The 23,032-nt window shown below is 41.7% G+C and overlaps 2 protein-coding genes across 2 annotated transcripts in view; one reads left to right on the top strand and one right to left on the bottom strand.

Annotated features, from left to right (window-relative positions):
- Positions 1-251: 251 nt before the first annotated feature.
- On the bottom strand, positions 252-4,301 carry TSPAN10 (tetraspanin 10). Its single transcript, XM_035098928.2, has 3 exons — positions 4,054-4,301; positions 2,344-2,945; positions 252-684 (listed from the first exon to the last, which is right to left on the bottom strand). Exons 1-3 carry the CDS (start codon positions 4,153-4,155, stop codon positions 315-317), a joined length of 1,074 nt encoding a protein of 357 aa, XP_034954819.2. The 5' UTR covers positions 4,156-4,301; the 3' UTR covers positions 252-314.
- A 2,348-nt stretch (positions 4,302-6,649) lies between these two features.
- NPLOC4 (NPL4 homolog, ubiquitin recognition factor) overlaps positions 6,650-23,032 on the top strand; it is a 54,076-nt gene continuing 37,693 nt past the window's right edge. Inside the window, exons 1-4 of the mRNA XM_035104110.2 lie at positions 6,650-6,835; positions 13,177-13,257; positions 17,854-17,966; positions 21,940-22,122. Coding sequence (XP_034960001.2) covers positions 6,821-6,835; positions 13,177-13,257; positions 17,854-17,966; positions 21,940-22,122 — 392 coding nt within the window. The 5' untranslated portion in view covers positions 6,650-6,820. The remainder of the gene's footprint in view (positions 6,836-13,176; positions 13,258-17,853; positions 17,967-21,939; positions 22,123-23,032) is intronic.

Genomic DNA, 23,032 nt, shown 5'->3' with positions numbered 1-23,032 from the left:
ATATTGTATAGAATGTCCTGGGAGATTGAAGTGTTCTCCTACTGGTTTCTCTGTCGTGTGGTTCCTGATGTCAGATTTATGTCCATTTAAGGGCCCTTCAGCTCTCTATATTGGACAAACAGGCCAAACCCTACGCCAAAGGATAAATGGACATAAATCTGATATCAGGAACCACAAGACGGAGAAACCAGTAGGAGAAACACTTCAAAACTTAGTTGGTCTTTAAGGTGCTACTGAAGGAATTTTTTTATTTTGTTTCGACTCAGACCAACACGGCTACCTACCTGTAACTGGATTCTTACGTTTGCAGCAGATCATGAGAAAAATCCCTTTTGTCTCTGATGATAGGAGAGCAAATATGTTTCCTCCCTCTCACTGGAATACCGAGCCCTAGCAAGGGCAATGCCTGCCAGGAGCTTAGTGGTCAGTAATAAGCTTCCTACTTCAATCACAATCAGAAGCACACAATACAAGCCAATTGCTCCTGCATGATTATTGAGCCATCTGCTCAGCTGGGGAACGCAGCCTCCGAGATACACAATGCTTTGAGCCACAAACTCCTCCAGGGCCAGGGTGCCAAAGCCGCACTGGGAATTCGGGATGGTGCCGTTTTCCAGCGGATCCAGGCAGCAGGAAGATGGGACGCCGCAGGCTTGCACGCCTGGAGAACTACAGTTAAAATATCTGGAATGTAAGAACAGGAAGAATCATTTCACCTGCTGCTAAGGCACAGAGGCTCTCCGCCTCTTCCAGCACACCCACTCCGTTTTCTGCATGTGAATGCAGAAGATACCCAGGCAAAGGAGGACATTCCTGCTGGTAAGGATAGTCTGCACATGGATTCGCTAACTTGACCAGGACCAATGCATGCAGAGGCGTACTTTGGAAAGGGAAACTACACACCCGGCAACTGAAATTGTGTGCACAGTGTGATCCATGCGTAATTGACTTTATGCATGCATTGCTGAATGAATGGACGGAGGCAGCAGGTTTGACACTGCCTGTTAGGGTTTGAGTTCACAGGGAGAGGTGGCAGGTGTGGATTCAAGCTGTGCACCACTTACCAGCTCACTCCAAAGGATGGGAGCACAGAGACAGACCAGATGCAGCAGCTAAGGAAGCCTCTTAACAAGAACGAGCCGCAGCAGCTCATACACTACTTCCTGCCAGTGTTAAAAGCCAATTGCGCCAATTGTCAGTGGGTGTGCACATGCAGGTCCTGAGTAAAATGATAAATCTGTACAAATCTTTGAACAAAAGATGAGACTAAACTGACACAGCCTTAAAAATTATCCAGCACTTCTTGCATTTACAGACAGTAACATGGCACAATATGCTTTTATAAAGGGCAAAAAACCCACAAAAAACTTACAGCTTGTTATTGTACTTATCCTAATACCTTAACCTGATACCTCAATGTTTATAAGGTTTTTTTCTGTTGTCTTTTTACATGGGAGTATCTTAACAACTGTTATTTCTTTCCACATCTTATTTTACCTTGTGCACTTATAATTTTATACTAGGTACAATTCCTTTTTCAATAAAGAATGTGTGTGTGGAAACATTAAGGAGATGCAGCACAGAAACCATTGAGAAAATTGTCTGTGGCTGTGAGGTTTCCTTGGATATTCTGGAGCCAATCCAGAGAAAATTAGTCATGCTTAAGTTATTCACAAGCAACATGTCCCACTGATTTTAGTGTGGCTAAACTGCTTATGGACTAGGGCAGGCATTCCCAAACTGCAGCCCTCCAGATGTTTTGGCCTACAACTCCCATGATCCCTAGCTAACAGGACCAGTGGTCAGGGATGATGGGAATTGTAGTCCAAAGCAACTGGAGGGCCAAAGTTTGGGGGTGCCTGGACCATAGCTGCCAAGTTTTCCCTTTTCTCGCGAGGAAGCCTATTCAGCATAAGGGAAAATCCCTTTAAAAAAGGGATAACTTGGCAGCTATGGCCTGGACTAGGGCCTCTCTCAGCATGTTTCTGGTAAGAAATGAACTCGGTTAGGTCTCTTAAAATGAAAGCAAGCAAGAGGATCAACCCAGGTTAGTAGCCCAGGTTAGTAGCTCAGGTGAAACCCCCCCCCCAAATGTGAAGACCATGATGGTGAAACAAGATGGGCGTCGGTCACATCACACACTGTCCCCCTGGGCTTCCCAGGCTTCTTGCAGGCATCATGTGAGGAGAACAACAACATAGTTTTCTTTCAATCACATAAAGCGTGGATGAAAAGAAAACCGATGGCATTATTAGCAATTTTGATTGATGGGTGATGACGACGTGGTTCCTAGGTGTTAACAGAACAGGGCAAGGGGAATTCTCCAAGTAGGCTTATACTCACAAATTTGTTTTCCAGTCTAGGTAGGATTCCACCCCACAGCACTGCAGGCCCACCTGAATTTCATCCATGATGAATTTGAGATCTGGGTCATCCTGGTATCGTAGCACGGCCACCGTAAGGGACTCTTGCAAGGAGGTCTTGATTTGGTGTCTCAGAGAAAAGAGAACGATGCCACCCAGAGTTTCCAGGACCACAAACACCATGATTCCTCCCGTAAAAAGCTTCAAGAGGCAGGTGTTTTCAAAGAGGGCTCCTAGACAGCCCAAGAGAGAGATCGTGCTGGCTACAAGACCCGCTAATACAAAAAAGAGCATGGGGTCGCTGCCCAAATAAGTGATCCGCTCACTTGCCAGTGACTCTTTGTCGGAGAGACCCCAGATCCCGATGGCCAAAATGAGCAATCCTGTAATGGAGAAGGCCAGATTCCAAACAAAGGTCAAGTATTTAACACAGTGGCTAAGAGAATCCAGGGGGTGATGGGAAGAGGGGCAGAGGTGCCATTTTCTTGTCTGTTTCCTAAGATGCCATGATTCTCTTTCTCTGCTGGGGTTCAGCAGGGAGCCCTGTGCATTAGAGGGGCAAAATATGTCCACTTTGTCCGCCTAAACAAAGAAGAGAACCAAAGAAAACGTAGACCAAGTGTCAGAGATGAGGAACAAAACCAAAAAGGGAGGTACATTAATTCCTCCCGGAATATCCTGTTGTTTAACTGGAGGCCTTTGGCATAACAGTAGGGTAGAAAGCAGAGGACAGGGCAGAAAGGAGATTTTTGATCGACTTATATGGCAGGGGGGTATAATCCATTACGGCTGGATTATCATCTAGTCAGTGAAGACTTGTTCCCCTGTGGCTCCACTTTATAAATCAGCTGGAGGCAGAAGCATAGATTAAGGGAAGATCCACGACATACATTTAAAGTACATTCAACGAACATTTAATATACATGACTCCCCTCAGAGAATCCTGGGAACTGTAGTTTACCCCTTACAGAGCTGCAATGTAATAATCTACAGTTCCCAAGATTCTTTGGGGGGGGGAAGGAACCATTTGTTTTAAAATTATGACGGGGATCTGCCCTATGCGTAGTGATGACAGAAGTTTCTGATGTATCACTGCTGAGATATAGTGGGCAGAGGGCAACATTATGGAGAAGTCTGATGGGAAGGACAAGGCATTTGTGATCCATTCAAGAGGGAGAAGAGACCGCTTAAAATGATTGAGGGAAGTGGCAGGCAAAGTGATGGATGGTGTGATTGAACTTGGAATAGAACAAAAGGGACGTATGTAAGTCCAAGGAACGTCATTTTAAGGCATTCTTCTTAGTGGACAGGCTAATACACAGTCTTAAGTATATTTCATTGGAAGAAAGTCTGATAGAACTCAGGGGACTTACTTCGAAGTAAACTTATTTAGGATTATTCTTAATATTTTCATATTGATGACCGTGCAACATGATGGGCTAGGGAAAAAGGTCGTCAGTTTCTTTCTTTCTTTCTTTCTTTCTTTCTTTCTTTCTTTCTTTCTTTCTTTCTTTCTTTCTTCTCTCTCTCTCTCTCTCTCTCTCTCTCTCTCTCTCTCTGCACATGCTATTAGAAAATCTCACTGGATTTCCCCTCCACACAAATGGGGAAACGATGCCATATACAGAGGACTAAAGCTCTCCAAAGACAAGGGTAAACTCAGAAACAATATGCAAATGAAAATAATTACCTTTGGTAGCAATGCACTGGTTTCATCATCTTCCATCTTGCTGTCCTGCAAAGATAGTCCTGGCAAAAAAGGATTTAAAAATGCAGCAAGTTTCTCTTTCATATTTCTAAGGCCGTAAAAGCAATTAGTTGGATATCATTCTGCCCTTCTCCTTGCTTACCAAGCGAGAAAGCTGCAAATGTTATGCACTGCACAGGGGGAGGGAGTTTCAGGGCAGACCCCGCTGCAGTCATACTTGTATCATGTGAGAAATCACATTTCTTGGCTCAAAGAGGCCACCTTTGTCTTGCTTATGAATTATCCACTAAGTAGTTATATGTTCTGTGCTATAATTAATACCACACAACTGAATGCATTTCATACACACACACACATATATATAATATTCAGACTTACAATGATAAGGGTTCTGCTGCACTGTAGCCTTCCACGACAGATAAAATTGCAAGATCAAAATGAGATTCACCTTACCCTGAAAATTAGCTATGTCCTTATTTGGCCTAAACTCTTAACTGTACCGCCAAACAGGAGACACACTGAACATCCGGAAGAGCATCAAAGCATCACAGTTTTACCGTACATTCTGCAAAACTTCTGATTTGTAACATATGAATTCAAGTTCCAATTCAGTAATGGATTTGCTGAGTGGCCATAAAGAAATTCCAAGCTCTGGCTTCCCATCTGCAAAAGAGAAATGTGACAGATCAGGGGTGCCAAATAAAATAAAATATGGGGGGGGGCCAAGCTAATAAGCCCCACCGTACATAATCCATCACATGACACGGTGCACACTCGCCATTTGAATACCAATGCCCATGAACTGGTGGGGGGGGGGTGTCAAATATTTTATTGAAGGGGCAAAGCCCCCTCAGCCCCTAGGAGTTGACTCCTATGCTAAGGATCCAATGCACCAGTGTGTAAAGTAGGCATTGTGTAAAATATTCCTAACGGGAGGAAATATCCTGTACTTTTAAAACATAGCTGAATGTTTAAAATGATCTCTGCAAGGGTATGTTGCATCAATAGGAAGGCAGATAATCTCCCAAAATCCTCTACCTACCCTACAGAGCTATTATCCAGGATATTATTGTTGCTGCTGCTGCTGACATCCATCTGTCTTGAGAGACAATGGAGTGAACCTCCAGGGGTGAAGTCAAAATACAGCACCAATGTACCCTTCCTTGGGTGCAAATCTGTGCTGTGTGTATGGAGGTCCTGGACTGCCCAAACAGTAAGGCCCTTCCTCTCAGCACAGATTGTGAGGCAATGGCTATAAGGCATTATTTTTATTCTTTTTTTATAAAAAAAGTATTTCTCCCTTATTCAGATTGGACTATTTTCAAGTTTGCCCGCCCCCCTTTCTTTTTTGCATGGGTCAACATAGACAACAATAGATCCCTTTGGAAAAGATAGACATAACATTTTACAAGGACAGGAAGAAACACAAGGGACAGAATAATGTCCACACACAGGAAGAGCAAGGATATAGTTTGAGTGCCTCACTTGTGGTTCCAAATGCCATTTAACGTGTCAACACGAATAGAAGTTATTAATATTGCAGCTGTTGTAGAAGGGATTATTATTACGACCGGGATTCAATTGAAATTAGTAAGATATTGGAATGCAGAAATAAAGAAAAACCCCAAACCATCCATTCTTCTAACACGCAGGGGGCGGGGACATCTAAATTCGGTATTTGAATGATTGGTACCCTGTTTCTCATATTTTAAGACATACCCATAAAATAAGCCATAGCAGGATTTTTAAGCATTCAAGGAATATAAGCCATACCCCGAAAATAAGACATAGTGATAGGCACAGCAGCAATGCCGGCTGCGGCAGGAGGAGGAGGAAAAAAATAAGACATCCCTTGAAAATAAGCCATAGTATGTTTTTTTGAGGAAAAAATAAATATAAGACATGTCTTATAATATGAGAAACACGGTATTAGTAATTGTATTATAAATTGGTATTGCTATAATGAGGCTATTGTTGGATTGTAATTGAAAACTAATAAAAATTAGTGTTTGTGTGTGTATGATCGCTTTGGTTCATGTAATGCCGGTCTGTCAGTAGAACCAATGTTATTATATTATATCATATTATATTATATTAACACACGCACACACGTGTGTGCGTGTTATATGACACGTTATATTTATGTGTAACAAAAATCCTAGAACAAGCACTGGGATTGCTAACCCTAGTAAAAACGGTTTCCCTGTCTGCCATAAGACATGCTCAGGCAGGAGAAGGGAAAGCATGAATGAATTGCGACTGGAGAGAGCAGCTTCCAGAGGAGGACATTTTGGAGAAACTCAGCGCATTACAAGACTTGGGGGAACCACAACTGCATTGCAAGTTATGACGAAAGAAAAGTTGCTACCTTTCTAAGAAACTTATCTAAATAAATAAATAAATAAATAAATAAATAAATAAATAAATAAATAAATAAATAAATAAATAAATAAATCCTTCTGTCGAGGCGTGTCACGTGCTTGGCGTAGAATCCCCGTGGAGCCTATGAACAGAGACAGAGTCCTGAGTGGGCGGAGCCTAAGCCCAAAAGAAGAAGAAGGGGCGGGGAGTGCAGCGCCCGCATTCGACGCCGGACCGTTTCTCTCCCGGAACCTTATTGCCTCCGCTTGCGTTACCGGGCCGGGAACGGTGACGCGGCACTATTGGCGGTGCACAAGCTGGCTGGCAGGCAGGAGGCGGCGCTACCGGTGCCGGGACAGGACGCAGGGTCGGGAGCGGTTGCGAGGACATGGCGGAGACTATTGTAAGTTGGGCTTGGAGGGGGGGGAGAAGAGAAGAGAGCACATGGGGTCATCTGTCGTCGTCCTCCCCACCCCCACAGCCAGCCCTGGGTTGCCCTGGGTTCCCCCGGCGTGAGGCCTGTGAGGGAACAGGAGGCGCCGCCGCTCCCTCCCCCCCTCACTTTGTCGTGGTGAGGGAGTCGGCGAGTCTTCGGAGCGCCCCCCCCCGACTGCCTCGCCCTGCCCCTGGATCCCCTCTCCACCCCAGTGGGTGGGTGGCATTGGCCAACTGGGTCTGATTCCCTTCCAGCCTCTCCATGCAGGTCCTGTGAAGGAGGCGGAAGAATGATTTCTCCGAGGGGGCTGGAGGCCGGAGATTCCTCGGCCCACCTTCTTTCAGAGGGAGAGAGAGAGAGTGTATCGGCCTGGGGATACTGGCACTGGCGGTCGCTTGCGTCCGACCTCCCCACCCCCACCCCCCAAAAACTTGAGAGTATGAAGCTTTCACCAAAGGGAGGAAGAGTGCAGCATCCGCGGAAAAGACGAGGCACTCCAGGGCTAAGCCGCTTTAATCACAATTTCTTCTCTCTTCCTCCGCCCCCCCCCAAAGAGAGTACAGTGTTGGGGGGAGGGGCCGCGAACTACCGGTAAGAAATCCCAGCAGAGCACCAAACTACAATTCCCAGAATCCTCCAGGTGAAACCATGACACTTCAGCTAGCATAAAACTAAAAAAATACAGTGTACATGTGCCTAGTTAGTCTCCTTTAACTTCTGTCAAAAACCCATTGAAGCAGGGAGCATGTGTGGCCAATGTGCAACCCGCATCCAGGTTCAGTTACAGTACTTTTTGCAATTTTTTCAAGATCGATGTGCTGTTGGGCTATTTGGCAGCCTGCCCAAAATTCATTATGTCTTGTGTTTGTGCATGTGTGCAAGTGTGGGCATAGAGGTGAGTGGGGCAAGTGGCATTGGATCCTTAATATGTTTCAGAATTAAGTAGGAGGCTAGCTCACAGGCTGTAATTGTAATTTTGTGCCTCATGAGATCAGTAACTCAATGTACGGTCATAAATAGCTCAGTTATTTTCCACTTGAAGCTTTAGATGCATTTATATCCATCTGACAATACCCAGTTAGGTTGGGTACAAGGCAAAAAAACCCAAACCCTGGATTTAACTTGTAGAAAATTCATAAGTGTTTTTGGCTTAGCTCCAGTTGTAGAATGTCAGAGGATTATGTTCCTTACTGAATAAGGGAAACTTAGTTCAGGCTAGAGTGTGGGAATACTCCAGCGGTTGCCTTACATTAAGTTGTTTTTATGAAGAAGCCTTCACATTGTTTTCCTATGTCCATGTGGACAAGGTGAGAAATTAATCCCTTCAAATATAAGTTGTGTTAAGGCACTTTTTAATGGGATGAAGGAAGAAAATTTAGGGTATTATTTGAGGCATTTGGGAAAGAACAGATTTATTATAATACCATATGCAACATACCGTAGGAAGCTGTCTTGCACCAGGACAGTCAATACTAGCCAAGTATAATCTACTCTTAATTGCCAGCAGCTTTGCAGCATCTTAGACAAAAACCTCTCATGTTACTTGCTGCTTGACCCTTTTTTTAACTGGAGATACTACAGACAGAATGCAGGACATCCTGTGTGCAAAGCGTGTGCTCTACTTGTGTGCTCCATCCCCTTCCTATAGAAGATGTTTGAAGACGCTCTGAATGTGCCATAAGAGCACACACTTCTAAAGGTTGAACTACATACAGTGGTACCTCGGTTTGCGACCCCAATCCGTTCCGCGGAGGCGGTCGCTCCCCGAAGGCACGTTTCTGCACGTGCACTAAGCGCCAATAGAGCACTTCTGCGCATGCACACGCTGCGCAAATCGCTTATGCGCATCTGTTGCTGCAGAACCCGGATGTAAACACTTCCGGGTCCGCAGCGGTCACTCGCCGAAGCGGTCGTAAACGGAGGTAGGTGTAAACCGAGGTTTGACTGTATAGTGTGGGTGTATCCCTCCCTATAGTGCATACAGATTAATAGCACATAGGCATGAACACATAATCATGAGAAACCATGGGCAGCTTGAAATGCTGTCTTTTGAATTATTAGGTAATTAGTACTCAGTTTTCTCAACAGCCTGGTTCTGTGAAGATTCAGGTGTATGTAACTGCATAGGATCAGATAGCACAAGTTATAGTAATGTATGTGTGTGTGTGTGTGTGTTAACTAGACATAGCTTATGCCAATGTTAACAAATTGTTGCCAGTATCTGTGATAGTCTTGACCATATGTATCAATATTCATTAATTGTCCATACAAGTAAATGAGGCAGGGCCTTATTTGGGCATTTCTGGCATGCAGTCAGAGCCTTTAGTCTCCAGAGCGAGACTGTGGTATTGTTTTAATGGCATTCTAGTTAAACCTGTTTTTGGTAGGGTTAGATCATCCACTTTGATTGTAGCTAAACAGAATGTAAGTGCCACTGTTTAACCTGCTTAAAAGGTAGGTTGTTTATGTAGTATTCTTTGTGGCAATTAAATGCCCCACTTGGTTGCTGACACCTGGTTTTCAGTGTAAACCAAGTTTTATCAGTAGAGCTGAGTCAGCATGGTTTTCAGTAGGAAGTGCAAATCCCATGAAAAATTTGACAGACGATAGTTTTGGGGAAATGCTCTTGTTGGGGCTTCTCTCAAAATTATCTGTCCTTGCCTGTCTAGGAAACATGGTAGTTTCCCAGCTTGTGAAGGATTCTAATGCATGTCACTATTACAAGATTCTGACTTACAGGTGGGATTTAATATTGGCAGGTTTCTTGGTTGATATTCTCTGTGCTTTGCGCCATCTGCTGAGGCAGCTTATCTGCCTATCATCTGCAACCTTTCAGTTTCAAAAACCTTGAAGGTTTCTTTTCTAAAGCCACATAGCCAGCATTTTAAAAGTGTCTTCTAACAGTCTTTTTTGTTTGTTACCGCAATAGAGGATTACAGTACTACAGTTTCAGAGTAATTATGGACAAGTGCTATATACTGTATTATTCAGATCTATTTTTCTCTCTATGTGTGATTGGCATGTTAACACCCACAAGTTGTGTGTCCCCCCCCCCAGGCATGAGTGCTAGTTGCTATTCTATGTGCCAATGGGTGGAGTTTTGGGGAATGTATCCTTCCTTTTGGAAAGGGGCTTTCCACTCAAATCATTATTTGCCTGCCCTCTGCTACTTGTTTATAATTTGGGCGTGCACACAGGTATTTCTGTACTGCATGTGCACACTTCGGGAGGGGGGAAAATAATCATGGAAGTGCACCGAAACAAACATTACTAGCTCTTAGTTGTCATATGTCCCAATGAATTAAATATGGGCTTTCACTTTTTTGGAAGGTAGGATGCAGGATTATACATTCCCATTTGGTTTTAATTTAAAAATATAGGGAGGCCTTGAACATAAGTGGCATTTAGCTATGTCAAACTGCTAATTGATTTGAGGAACAAGATGGGGTGTGTCAATAAAAAACAAAACAAAATCCCATATCCATAAGGTGCACAACTGCACATTAAAGGTAAAGGGACCCCTGACCGTAAGGTCCAGTCGCAGACGACTCTGGGGTTGCGCCACTCATCTCGCTTTACTGGCCAAGGGAGCTTCCGGGTCATGTGGCCAGGATGACTAAGCAGCTTCTGGCGAACCAGAGCAGCGCATGGAAACGCCATTTACCTTCTCGTCGGAGCGGTACCTATTTATCTACTTGCACTTTGATGTGCTTTAGAACTGCTAGGTGGGCAGGAGCAGGGTCCGAGCAACGGGAGCTCACCCCATCATGTGGATTCAAACCGCCGACCTTCTGATCCGCAAGCTCTAGGCTCTGTGGTTTAGACCACAGCGCCACCCACGTCCCTCCTCTCCATTACTCCCCTCCAGAAAAAGTACTGCAGCATGGAATATTGGACATTCTGATAAAGAGGTCTTACCTAATTCTGTGTATTTTTTTTAAAAAAAATAAGTTATTGATTTTAGATGTACAAAAAAGAAAATACAAGCTAACATCCATTAACAATGTTTACATATGGTAGGTGCATCAGTGGGATGGAGCAGGCTGACTCAATAGTTACTATTTTTTTTTAAAAAAAAAGATCCCAGTGTATTACCATGATCTCAAAAGTAATCCCCACATTTACTGTGTGAAAATACTGAGTGAATTGATCCTGCCAACTGTGTGTGCCTTCAGCATGTTGCAGTCTGAGGGAACAGAGGTATTTCATTTAGGCTGGTGGAAGCATAACAGTTACCAGTAAGTTGTGTTCCAATGAGCAAATGGAAAATATGGGTTTGGTGACCATGGACTGAAATGTTGCTAGACACATGACAAACCACCTGTCCAAAAATGCACCAGTGAGCTTTCACACCAGCAATGACTGCAGTTTTTATAACTGGCTATTTTTACTTACTGAATTTTCCATGGTAAGGGAAAATCTGGATTCAACAAAGAAAATGTATAGGCTGGCTTTTTGATGGTAGCAGTGACATGGGGAAGCTGTGAAAAGGTGTGTGTATGTGCACCAATTCCCCCAGTAAATTCCCATCTGGAAACACCCACAAGTTTTAAGGAGATTTTTCAAATGGCAAAGAAAAGACCTATTACATGATGTTGAAATTCAAAGGGGTTGGGCCTGGAATTAATAGGTGACTTGGTCTTAGTATTAGTCATTCTGCTTTCACTCCAGAGTGGAATACTACAGAGAGCCACTGCATGTTTACTGTCAAGTAAGTTCTATTGAATTCAGTGGGACTTGCTCCCAGGGGCAACATGCTGCTTTGTCATGTTGGATTTTGTTAGGTAATAAAAGCAAACATCAGAAAAAGTGAATGTTAAAACAGTGTTGTTACAAAACCACATTATGTTTATTTACTTAAAACTTATAGAAAGTATCAAGGTGGTGCAAAACAGTATATGCCGGTACAATAAAACATAAAACACTATGCCAACAGTATAAAAAGTAAAGTTTGTTTCCTTTCCTCTTTCCCTTTCTGCAGTCTTTTAAAAGACAAATCCCTTCCATGGTTCCCAGTAGATGGGAAAATAAGTACCGTATTAGCCCGAATATAAGCTGCACCCAAATATAAGCTGCACCTTTAAAATTGTAGGTGAAAAAAGAAGAAATACCCAAATATAAGCTGCTCCCTTCCCGCGCTGTGTTGCTGGTGGCCTTTCCCCTTCCTTCCTCGTTCTCTCCCTTCCCGGCCTTGGAGGAGAGGACACACGGGTCGGGCGCCGCTTTGCCACACTCCTGGAGCTGTTTGCCCTGCGCTCCTGGCTGCATACTGTAAGGTCGTGAATATAAGCCACACTTTAACTTTTCACGGTTGGAATGTGGGGGAAAAGTGAGGCTTAAATTCAGGGCAATATGGTATGTTGGAACCAGAGCCAATGCACTCGCACTGTCCCTGTTCTGTGTGTGTTGGGAACAGGAGGAATTTGGATCCAGCGCCTCCCTCAACATGCTCTCCTCCTACATGATGGGGGGGAGGCATCCATACTCCACCCACCAAGAGGCAGGCCTTTTGTTCCACCCATGGAGAGGGAGATCCACAAAATCCTGTGGCCCCTAGGTTACCTTCTAGGGACTTAAGGATAGCTCTCCTGCTGAGGTTGCCCTTCATTTTTTCACAGGGCAAAGTTGCAAAGGGGTATCAGATTATTTTTCTTGACCTCTATGTATGAAAGCTTCAGAAGTGTAAAACAAGGCAGCAGTGCTTCAGGCCCAAGATTACCTTCCTAGGGACAATTACCTTGAACTGTTGTTTTCCCAGAGTAGATAGCTGCCTTTCTTTTTCCATCTCAAGAGATTGCTCCACTGTTGTAATGCACTGTACTGCTGTGGTGTTTGAACTCTAGGTGCGATTGGCCCTGCTACCTATGCTAAAATGAAAGCCACTGGCAGTTAATGATGCTACTTGATGTAATTTTTTTCCTCCTAAGAGAACAGTCTGAAAACTCATGAATGTTTATTGCTAAGCTTGTATATAATTCCTGCTGTTTGTGATTTGTAAACTCAGTCTCTTATCAGGAAAAGAACTTAGAAACCTATTATTGTGTGTCTTTGATTCTTTTAAAAAGGATAATATGAAAATGCTTTATATTTTACTATTCCACTTACTCCTCTTCCTGCCAGTTATATGTTCCTGCATTAAATTTTGTATCACTGTCCTCCTAAGAACTTACAGGCTGCATTTGTGCTGCTTTATTTCCTACATTCAAAAGCTAGTTCTCTATGTTTGGCCCCTCTTGCCACAAAACTCAGAACTTCACAGTTTTGTTTTATTTCTAATTTTCTTCAAAAACCTTTGCCTTTCTTAATAGATAATTCGTGTCCAATCACCCGATGGAGTGAAACGCATCACAGCAACAAAACGGGAAACTGCTGCAACGTTTTTGAAAAAGGTATTCTAGCTTGGCATATTCTTTGCTGTTCTTCTAAGGAAGCAACAATAGGTAACCTCTGTTTCCCCATCACAGCCAGTTTGTGCACCTGCTCTTTTGGATTTGGTTGGATTTACCCAGAAGCTTTCTTTGACGATGATTTAACATAATTAGAAGAGAGTAGTGATGGCTTTGTGGTTCAACACACATCACACAAGAAGCTAATATTTCCAAAATTAAACTCCAACACCCTTTGGTTGTAAACCCACATTTGAAACCTTTATCAAAGCCTAACTTTTTAGTACATTGTAAAATGTCACCAGTGCTGTTTCAATTAGAAGTGTATTTTTTATATATAAAAAGCTTTTGATGGCAGAGAACCAGATGTAGTGGTTCAATACACCAGGCACTTGCAAGCTTTACAAGTAGTGTGGTGGCCTCTGTGTTTATGCTTGCTTCTTTGGGGACTAGTGGGATTGATTTGTATGCTCATAAGCCGAAACAGTGACTGTAGTGCAATATTCATCTGTTAGTTGGGAACCTCTTCCATAATTTAGTTGCCAAGCAAAATAAATCAGATGTCTTTATGCAGCCTGAGTCTGTAGTCCAGGAATTGAGTTATATTGAATCCAGTGGAACTTAAGAAAAAATGGTTTCAAATTGGACTGTGTTATTATAACTTACTGTATGGCTGCCTTTTTAACTGAAATATAACCAAAGTGGTATGCAACATAAACAATAACTTCATAAAAACGGCCTAAAATTGCAATGCAGCTGAAACCAAAACCATAAGTACTGTAATTCAAATTTTCACCTATAGAACCTGTACAGTGGCATATGTCAAAATGCAGGAAAGATCTTCCAGTAGACAAGGACCCACAAATACACTTGCAAGTTTCCCATTTTTATTTATTTTTGCTCTATCAAGAGGATGACGTTGGAGGAGGGTCTCCACTGTTCTTGGAGAACTTTGAGGACAGTCCCTGGTTGACTCAGAAGCATGGAAGAATGGCAGAGGCTCTTTCTGAGACTGCCCTGAACCACAGTGATACTTGGAAAACACTGAATTTTCAGCACCTGAGGCTTACTGCAGTGGGGTTAAGCTCTTAGCCCTTTTTCAGCAGGGGCTCTTCCCCACCCCCATTGTACTAAACTTTGTTACCCACTGCCAATGGAACAAGTTCTTTTTATGGGAAGTGGCTAGGTGAAACCCCATTGAGAGCAAATTCCATAATCCAAGACTGGCTTTCTTACACTGAGCTCCATTTTCAAAGTAGAACTTCTGATTCGGACAACTGTTTAATTTATAACCATATTATCAGCTCTAATGGGGTTTATTTTGTGCATTTGCCAGAGTTGCAATAAGATAGTTTGCCTAATTACCTATACAACTAAACAACAGATTATGTTTCCACAGTAATTCTCATCTACTTTTACCCATGAACAGGAAGAGTTGAAAGATCTTGGTGACATTTACCAAAGAATAACAAATGAAATTTTAGGAAGAGGGGTGATACCAAAGACTTGGCAGGAGACATACATAACATTAATACCGAAAGAAAAAGGCGGGAAAGAAGAGATGGGGAATTTCAGACCGATTTCCCTGTTGAATATTGACTATAAAATATTCGCAGAGATACTGGCAAGCAGAATCAAAGGGATACTAAATAGAGTAATAGGAGGTGAACAGCAGGGATTCTTACCTAAAAGGAAAATGAATAGTAATATAAGAATTGTTTTGGATTTATTAGAGTATGCCGACTGGAACCCAGGTAAAAAGATAGCATTTATATTTTTAGATGCTGAGAAAGCATTCGATAACCTAAATTGGGAATTTATGAAAGAGGCTTTGGAAAAATTAGGGGTAGGGAATAAATTCATGAAGGGAATTAATGCAATTTATAATAAACAGGTGGCAAGGCTAATAATCAATGGAAGGATAACTGAAGAATTTGAGGTAACTAAAGGGACGCGTCAAGGATGCCCGCTGTCCCCATTATTGTTTATTTGGTCTCTAGAATTCATGATTCGAGATATCAGGGAGGATAAAGAATTTAAAGGGATTAGAGTGGGAGGAAGCGAGTATAAAATCAGAGCTTTTGCTGACGATTTGGTAGTTATGATGGAAGATCCGATAGAGACAATAAAAAATTTGGATAAGAAATTGGCGGTGTATGGGGAATTGGCAGGATTTAAAACAAATGGAGGGAAAACTAAAATAATGACAAAAAATATGAGGAGGACAGATATAGAGGATTTAAGCCAAATAAAGGATTGGGAAGTGACGAATAAAATAAAATATCTAGGGGTAATATTAACACCAAATAATATAAATTTATTCAAGGATAATTATGCCAAAATATGGATCAAAATTAGAGAAGATTTGGAAAGGTGGACCGGGCTTAATTTGACGTTAGCAAGTAGAATTTCGGCGATTAAAATGATGGTCTTGCCTAAAATGCTTTTTCTATTTCAAATGTTGCCCATAAAAATTAAAAAAGAGACGTTTGAGAGGTGGAAAAAAGACCTTAGTAAGTTTATTTGGCAAAAAAAGAAAGCGAGGGTTCAGTTTAGATTGTTGACGGATGCTAAAGAGAGAGGAGGGTGGGGGGTCCCTGATTTAAAGCTGTATCATGCGGCAGCCTGCTTATGTTGGATGAAAGAATGGTTCACTCTAGAAGACAGAGATTTATTGAGACTAGAAGGATTCAGGAATTGTGGAGGATGGCATGCATACCTGTTGAAAGAAAGAAAGGGGGATTATAATCTATTTACAAATCATATAATTAAAAAATCACTATTATATATATGGGAAGAATATAAGAATCTATTAGAACCCAAAACCCCATGGTGGGCATCACCTTTCGAAATGGTGGCAATGGATAGTAATCCGAAGGGAGGGAAGTGGCAGACGTATAAAGATCTTGTGGAAAAAGTAGATGGTGAATATAGATTAAAATCATATCAACAGGTTGAGTGCTTCTGTCAAAGTTGGTTTCAATATTGTCAAGTACAAAGTGCATTTAATAAACATAAAATGATAGGTTTTTTGGAGAACAAATCAAAGTTACAAGATCTATTAATTGATAACCCAAAAAAACCATTGGCAAGAATATATAAATTTTTATTAGAATGGGAGATGAAGGACGAGGCGGTGAAGCATGTGATGATTAAATGGGCACAGGATGTGGGAAGAACAATATATAGTGAACAGTGGGAAAGGCTATGGAGAATTGACATTAACTTCACAGCCTGCATGGGAATCAGGGAAAACATCTGGAAAATAATCTATAGGTGGCATCTAACACCTGGAAAGTTAGCAAAAATATATAAAAACGATGCCGATAAATGCTGGAAGTGCAAGGAAATTAAAGGGGATTATTTCCACTGTTGGTGGGGTTGTAAAAAAATAAATAAATTTTGGACAGAAGTTTATGAGAATGTTAAAAAAATATTAAAATGGACATTAGAGAAAAAACCCGAGATCTTATTGTTAAGCCTGATCCCGGAGGATGTGCCTGCAGATAGAAAGAACATCTTGCTTTACGCCTGTGCCGCGGCCAGATTATTAATAGCACAAAATTGGAAGGGAGAGAAAGTACCGACTATTCAGGATTGGCGCATTAAATTAGTGGAATTTATGAATTTAGCTAAATTAACCGCGATAATTAGGAAAGTCCCCAAACAGAAATGGATAAAAGAATGGAAGTACGTAGAGGATTACTTGAGAGCTGAAGGTATTAGTGCTAGATGGGTAATTTGCTTTGAATAAATTCACACAAGGTTATGGGAATTGTAAGAATGGGTGAAGAAAATGAGATAAATGTAAATGATGTGTTTTATAAAGGAAAGCATAGTAACGTTCAGTATAATAGGAAACCGATATGTAAATGCTGGGAAGTTAACTTTTTGTATTTTCCTTTTTCTTTTTTTTTTTCTTTTTTTTTTCATTTTTTTTTTTCCTAAATTTTTTTTTTTTTTTTTTTTTTCTTTTCCTCTTCCTTTCTTAATAAGTTTCTAATAAGCTTTGGTTTTTTTTTTTTTTTGTACAATTCTGATTTATGTTTGTATTAATGTATTTATTTGTGTTGATTCATGTTATGTTATGTTGTGTTGAATTATTTGGATTTTATTGTTAATATGTGTAATATTTAATAAAGTATTTTAAACTAAAAAAAAAAAAATTAAAAAAAAAAAAAAAAAAAAAAAGGAAGAGTTGAAAGATCTTGGTGACATTTTCCTCTTCTAATCTGTATTCCACTTGCATTTAGAAATTTCCTTAACCAGGTTTAAACAATTGGGAGTTCACCAATTGGGCTTGCCTGCTCCCTGTTTTCCGGAGTGAAAATTATTCCCTGAAATGGGCCTAACCCTGTTTCAGCATTGACGTCAACATTAATTGCTGACAAGTGTAGCTTAATTTGAAATTTCCACCCATACAATGTCTACATAATATGTATTGTGGATTCTTTGAGTGTGCATTTCAGATATTTCTGCTTCCACTTTTGTGTCATGAACTCCATGTGGAGATAACATCTGAGACTTGTGTTGTAGGGATAAACATACAGTAACTGTATGAAATTTCTGCTGTAGACATTCTATTCCCTTTTTTTCTAGGTTGCAAAAGAATTTGGCTTTAGAAATAATGGATTTTCTGTGTACATCAATAGAAACAGGACTGGTGAGATCACATCATCTCCCAATAAGTCCCTCAACTTATTAAAAATCAAGTAAGTACTTTGCAAAAGACATGGAGCAACTGTTGGACTATAGTAGGCTCTGTTTCTGTTTGGGCAAGGCTGGTCAGATTTCTTGACAGTGCCTGTCTTGACAACTGAACAAAAATACCCACTCTAGTATTCCCTATGTGGTGTCATCTGTCTTATCTATGTCTATGGGTTTAGATGAAGCAGATCTCTTGAATCGAGATTTTAAAAGGATTATGAGGTACTACTTAGTAGCCTATTCTAATATGTTACAGTGCATTAATTCTTTTTTTGACCCCAAATATTGTTTTAATCCATTTCTTTCTTTGTTTACATGCGCTTGGTCTAGAAAGGAGATGGGAGGGCTGGGCTGCTTCTGCTGCACAAATTTTCCTTGGGCACCTAATTTCATGATACAGTGGTACCTTGATTTTCGAAGGTCTCCATTGATGAACATTTCGGTTTTCGAACGCCGTAAACTCAGAAGCAAATACTTCGGTTTTTGAACTTACCTTGGAAGTGGAACATGCCACATGGCTTCCATATTTAGTTTTCCATATTGTGTTTTCAGTTTTTGAACATTTCAGAACTCGAACGGTCTTCTGGAATGGATTACGTTCGAAAACCAAGGTACCACTGTACTAGTTTTTTAAAAGAAAGGATTTTAGAGTACTATATGCTCGATATCATAAGAACCAAATTTGGAAGGTATGTTGCTTGCCCTCTAATGGCAATGCTGGATTTATTGGATCTATAAATTTGCATACAGATGCGGGGGTCCCATTCCTGGCCCCTGTGTGTGTTGGCGGAGCATGCATAGGCCCTGCCCCGTTTTGCCCTCTTCCAGATCTAAAAGGTACACACATGTTGTTGCCAGTCACGTTAGCAATTGACAACAATTAAAATAGTAATAATTATTATTCTGATAAACAATTAAAATAGTAATAATTATTATTCTGATAAAATTAAAATGGGGTAGAGCAGTAGCTAATTCTCAGCAAAACAAGTCAGTTCTCACTTGTTTGTAAAAAGCCAGCAGGGAGGAAGCTGTTCCATTTCCCTTGGATGGATGTTCTATTTAAGGGCAGGTGACTAATTAGCTCCTCTGTTAGTTTTCTTTTTCTTTTTTAATTGCCTTTTGCTTTGGAACGAAAAAGCAGCTGAACAGCAGCCAGATGCACCTATGTTTTCTTTAATTGCATGAACTCTAATGGATAAGCCTCCTGCTTGTTGGCTAATTTGTGGCTTAGCAATAAGTTTCCTAGCTAATCCTGGTGGTTTGCAGAGTATGGCATGCAGTCTTCATGTTTTTTCACTTAACATTACATCCAGTCTGACGCCTCATGCATTCAGGTTTACATGGGTTGAATAATGAGCCCATTGGAAATCTGTGCTTACCCATTTTTTGTTTAGAATGTAGTAGAAGCAGCAACAGCAGTAATATTTTACCATCATCCTGGAATGATATTGTCAAGTAGGTAAACCATTTTACAGATAAAAGCAGAACACCAGAAAACATTGTTTTTAGTAATAAAACAATCCTATTGTAGCATCTCGGACTTCCTGACTGTAACTGTCTTCATTACAGTTAATAGAATAAAGAATTAAAAATAAACCCAGAAAAGTAATTAATAAAGTAATTTCAGTGTCATTAAAGGAATTCCAAACTACTATTACCTTAGAGGCAGGAGTAATTTCGACTGCATTCAAAGAAAGTGTTTGCAGTAAATTAATTTTGTCTTTAACCCATCTCATCAAATCTCAGAAAATGCGTCAATTTTGACATTAAAATGAATTTCCAAACTTGATCCAGAGATTCTCCCAGACTCTCACAGAGATATTGCTGCCAATACCTTGCTCCACTAACCCAAGCACATTAGTTCACTTGCTCAAAAACAGTTGATATATTCTGGATAGTAGCGCTTTCCAAGTACATGTAGGTTCTTATTTTTTATTATTTTAAATAAAGTAATTTTATCTAAATAGAACACTCCTTCTCCAGTTCTTAAAAGTTGTGGTCTGAGTCTGCTAAGCTTGGATGTTTCTGTTAGGAGAAGAAAAGTTAGGCTTGGTGTAGCAAGGTTCTTTCCAGAACCCTGGCACAGAGCCGGCTCAGCTATTGGGCAGACTGAGGCAACTGCCTTAGGTGGCAGAAGCCCACAAGGCAGAAGAGACACTGGAACAGAAGAGACACTGGTAGCAGCTGAAATTGTGCGAGATCTTGTTGAGCGTGCAAGATTTCAGCAAGATCTTGCCTGAAATTGGCGCTGTTTATCTGCCAGCAGTGAAGGTGGCAGGGCAGGCAGAGAAGCAGCACTAGCAGCAGTAGGTATGGTGTTGGCAGCAGAAGGGCAGGGCAAAGATGACACTTCCCGTTTTGCCTCAGGCAGCAAGATGAGATGTGCTGCCCCTACCCTGGCGAATAGCCTTCCCCCTGTCTGCTGTTTTTGGTAGCCTATCAATAACGATAGAAGGGAATGTGCTGTTTAGAACTAGAATCTGGAAAAGCTTTTATGTTTTCCATGGCTTCTCAGTTGTTCCATCCCTGATTGAGGAGGAGAGATGGAAACATCTTTAAAATGTAGCACAGGACAGAAGTTGAGTGATTGCACTCTGTTGGCTCATCTTGAGGAAACTGCATCACCGAAAACCGTGTATTTAAAAAAGGAGCATCATTGATTGCCGTGAATTAGAAAGAAATGATGCAGAGAACCAGAGATTCTTTAAGATTGCAGGCCTCTGCACAGGTACTTTAACACAACTAGATTTAACTTCCAAGTTAGCATGCACATTAATGCTCTGTAACTGATATGGATTTAGGCGGGATTCGGAGCTCCTGCTTGAGGAAAGGTAGGAGCATTCCACCCCCCCTTCAGCCCCCTATGCCCCCCGAAAAGTTGCTCTGAAGGGTTAGAACAGGCATCCCCAAACTTCAGCCCTCCAGATGTTTTGGACTACAATTCCCATCATCCCTGACCACTGGTCCTGTTAGCTAGGGATCATGGGAGTTGTAGGCCAAAACATCTGGAGGGCCGCAGTTTGGGGATGCCTGGGTTAGAAGGACCCTCCTACAGGGGACTACAAGGGGATGGGAATGGGTAAAAAATGTCTCCCTTCTTCCTCCAGTAGGAGCCTTCATAAGACCGTATTCCTTCTGGAACAGAAAAAGCCCTTCCCTTTGCAGAAGGGACACTCGTCTAGATCCAACCCATAATGTATAGTGATAATGTTAAGACTGTAGAACAGGCAGGTGGTCCCCCAGGCATCTGAATCTGGGCTCCTGTTTTCACGTAAGCCAAACCCTCTTACACCTAGGCTTTACCCCACCAGTCCTGTTCCATGATGAGTGGCCACGCAGGAAAAAAATAGCTTCCTGTAAGGCCCGTTTGGTTTGTTGCTGTGCACAGAGCCTTTTGCTGAGCCCCTTTCTCAAAGCTCAGTAAGAAAGCCAAGCTAAGAAATGATAGTGAATAGTGTGTGTGTGCACATGCGTGCTAGAAGAATGGAATGTATATGTGATTTGGTCCTGCCCACTTTCCCCCAAGAAAACCCTGCTTTGCCAGTGTGTGAAAAGGATTCCACACCCTGCTATGAGTTACCCAGCCTCCCCGCACCTAGTTCACCCCAGCTGCATTCCTGTCTGTCTGCAAATATGGGGAAGAAGGTCCATGGGAGTAATTCTACCTGTGTTCCTTTGCCTTCTGTACATTGTGATTGCCAGCACCCAAAAGGTAGGGAGCCTAAGCAGATACATGATGGGATCACTGAAATCCACTGCATGCCTCCCTCCCATCTGCCCATGTGAGTGTCTGGCTTCTGTATATGTGGCCCATCATTTCCCACCAAATGCAGCCCTTGGAGCCAATATGGCGAATGTGTAAGGTTCATGTAAGTGCTTGTGAATTAGACACTGTGGCACTGGGGTGGTGTGGTACCTAATTATGAAAGTGGTGTTCATTTGGTAACGGTTTTGTCACATTTTTGTCTCCAACTATAGGCATGGGGATATGCTGTTTCTCTTTCCCTCGAGTCCAGCTGGCTCTTCCTCTGAGAACATGGATACATCATCAATGTCTCAAGGAGTTCGCCCTCTAGGTGTTCCCCAGGTGGTAGAAGATGAAATTGACCAGTACCTAATAAAACAAGATGGGAAGATTTACAGGAACAAAGATCAGCAACAGTAAATACCATTGCACTTTCTCTCTGGACTTTATAGAGCAGTTCTCAAAGTTCCATAATATTACAGGGGGACATTTACTGTTATAAGCTTTCCCAAACCTAATTAATGCCAATCCATGTGATTCACCTTGCAGCACTCACTTTTTCAGACTGCTGGCAAGCAGGCCACATATGAAAGGGGGTTCGGGAAGGGGCTATGTGGATCTATTTCAAGGTTCTTTGTCAGGAGACAGAACTTGGGGAATGTTTTGTTTTTTTTAAAGATGAGGATTGCTGCAGTGATATCTAGCTCAGATAGTGGTAGGGACATCCTTAAGAAAGCCAGCCTTGCAGTTCGAGAACCCTTATGAAAAATCTACCAGTTCTGTCTCTGTGCTGTCCAAGCTGTAAATTAGTAGTTTATACCACAGTGGTTGTATGACTTGACTCAGTAATATTTATTTTATTTATTAGATTGATATACCGCCCTTCATCATAAGATCTCAGGGCGGTTCACAGAATAAAATACAGGATAAAAACAAGCAAATAAGTAAAACAAAACAGCAAAACAATAACCCCCCTTCCCACAACTGCATTTAAAAGGCTATAGAATATTAATCATCCAAAGGCCTAGTTGAAGAGGAACACTGTCGCCTGGCACCTCAAAATATATAACGAAGTCACTAGGTGAACCTCCCTGGGGAGAGCATTCCACAGACGGGGAGCCACTACAGAGAAGGCCCGTTCTCGTGTTGCCACCCTCCGGACTCACATGGAGGAGGCACATGAAGAAGGGCCTCGGATGATGAACGCAGAGTCCAGGACAATTTTATCTGGGGAGGGGTGGTCCTTCAGGTATTGTGGCCCTGAGCTGTTTCAATACATACTGTTACCCAGTAGATACAGAATTTGCAAAAGTTATATCATGTAGT

Source organism: Zootoca vivipara, chromosome 2 (genome assembly GCF_963506605.1).
Source record: "Zootoca vivipara chromosome 2, rZooViv1.1, whole genome shotgun sequence".
NCBI classification, from domain to species: Eukaryota; Metazoa; Chordata; class Lepidosauria; order Squamata; family Lacertidae; genus Zootoca; species Zootoca vivipara.
The sequence above is the reverse complement of the archived record's forward strand: the minus strand, read 5'-3'. Positions and strand labels throughout refer to the sequence as shown.

What these genes read in the sequence shown, in the direction of transcription:
- TSPAN10 (XM_035098928.2), bottom strand. Translation starts at nt 4,155, where the DNA reads ATGAAAGAGAAACTTGCTGCATTTTTAAATCCTTTTTTGCCAGGACTA. An exon ending in CCAGTGCATTGCTACCAAAG is followed by an intron (nt 2,946 to 4,053) that starts GTAATTATTTTC and finishes TTCTTTGTTTAG; the next exon opens with GCGGACAAAGTGGACATATT. An exon ending in CTAGACTGGAAAACAAATTT is followed by an intron (nt 685 to 2,343) that starts GTGAGTATAAGC and finishes CTTACATTCCAG; the next exon opens with ATATTTTAACTGTAGTTCTC.